Source organism: Penaeus monodon, chromosome 24 (assembly GCF_015228065.2).
Source record: "Penaeus monodon isolate SGIC_2016 chromosome 24, NSTDA_Pmon_1, whole genome shotgun sequence".
In the NCBI taxonomy this organism is placed as follows: domain Eukaryota; kingdom Metazoa; phylum Arthropoda; class Malacostraca; order Decapoda; family Penaeidae; genus Penaeus; species Penaeus monodon.
Window position 1 is genome coordinate 13479773 of NC_051409.1, and position 1561 is coordinate 13481333.

The following is a 1561-nucleotide window of genomic DNA, read 5'->3' on the forward strand; positions in this document are numbered from 1 at the left end:
CTTTAAATACTTTATGGTTGCTATGCTATTAGTCTATAAACCATAATATACCATATTAAAATAAGGAACCCTGTAATAGAGCAATCAATGGGAGTATACTTCGATATATATGGATAAACGTAAGACCTATCAAAATACAAAAAATATAAATTCTAAATATTACCTGTTATGATCCGGTCCAACTGCACTGTACTTATAGTCAGCATTAATTTTGTTACTCTGAAGAAACATGTGTAGCCGTGATTTGGCATTCTCAATTGTCCAGTTTCCATGAATGTTTGCCGTAAGGTCAACATCTTCAGCCTAAAAACAAATAAAGAACTGGTATTCTATGCAATATTTTTAACATAAAGGACTAATCAATATATCAAGAAAATTAAAAATTGCTTTAGAAGAAAGGCACTCCATGTCTCACATCTTCTACTTTCTTCCTTTCTTCCACTCGCTCCATGTAGGTCATTGGTCGGCCACCCTGCTGAATTGGGCGGTACACATTGCCTTCATCCCGAAGGCCTGGAACAGGTGCCATAGGCATAGAAGGCTGGAATCCACCCTCCCCAAGTAGTCCTCCACTGCCATCTCCCCCAGCATTATCTGTGCCCTGGTCAGAGATGAAAATTGACAATTACATATCGAAGTATCCTATTCCTTATTGCAAGAATATAAAAAAATTAAGCAAACCTTGCCTTACAGATGGGAATTGTACTAACAAATGAGGAATTCTTACATGTAAATCAGGAACTTCACTCTCATTCACTTCTCCTTGCCGGATGAGGAACTGGACAAAGTCCTTTGCTGCATTGGCTTGTGCATCTTTCTTGTTGGTTGAGTTCCCAACACCAACATAATTGTAGTTGCCGACTCGCACCTCACACAGAAATCTCTGACGATGCTTTGGCCCTAAAAATATCAATAATTTTTAGATCTCAGCACTCTCATTACATACAAGTATATTTATTTATTTAATAAAAGTTAGTCTTCTACTTGTATCCTTCATTATCCAATTGCCTCTCTCCCTATGAAGAATACTATTACTGAGAAGGTGCCTACAAAACACAAACAAAAGATGATAAAAAAGTCTTCTGAAAGCACAGGAATGTATTCCCCCATCCTACTTCCAAGTGGCTGCTCCACAGGTCCTTTTAACACATTCAACTTTGTATTCAGCCTCACACTTGTTCTTGGGGTTGTTTACCAGATACTTTTTGATATTTCCAATGTTAAATAATATAAGAATAATTCTAAACAAAAGCATTTTTGAGGGCGGAATAGGGGATAGGAGTAAAATGGTTTCTTCCAAACAGCTCTTCCAGTTTCAGTTTTAGAATTTTGACCAAAATCTTTTCCCCTAACCATCAACATATTAAGAATATGCTATACTAAAGTATGAATAAGGGAAAAAGCCAAAGGAAATTCCATTATTAAGTACTTAAGTATTTCCGAGTAAGTTGGTTGGTAAAATTACTAGAAAAAAAAACAATCAAATTATTCTTTTTCATATCTGACTCATCAACTGCCACTATGTAACCCAATGTTTATGAACAGAAGCCTTACTGCAGAC

The 1561-nt window shown here is 36.2% G+C and overlaps 1 protein-coding gene across 1 annotated transcript in view; it reads right to left on the reverse strand.

Moving 5' to 3' along the window:
* The window catches only part of LOC119588597 (ATP-dependent RNA helicase A protein-like), a 19877-nt gene that overhangs the window by 14631 nt on the left and 3685 nt on the right, over positions 1 to 1561 (reverse strand). Inside the window, exons 3-5 of the mRNA XM_037937240.1 lie at positions 728 to 900; positions 416 to 601; positions 164 to 303 (exon numbers count right to left, since the gene is read on the reverse strand). Coding sequence (XP_037793168.1) covers positions 164 to 303; positions 416 to 601; positions 728 to 900 — 499 coding nt within the window. The remainder of the gene's footprint in view (positions 1 to 163; positions 304 to 415; positions 602 to 727; positions 901 to 1561) is intronic.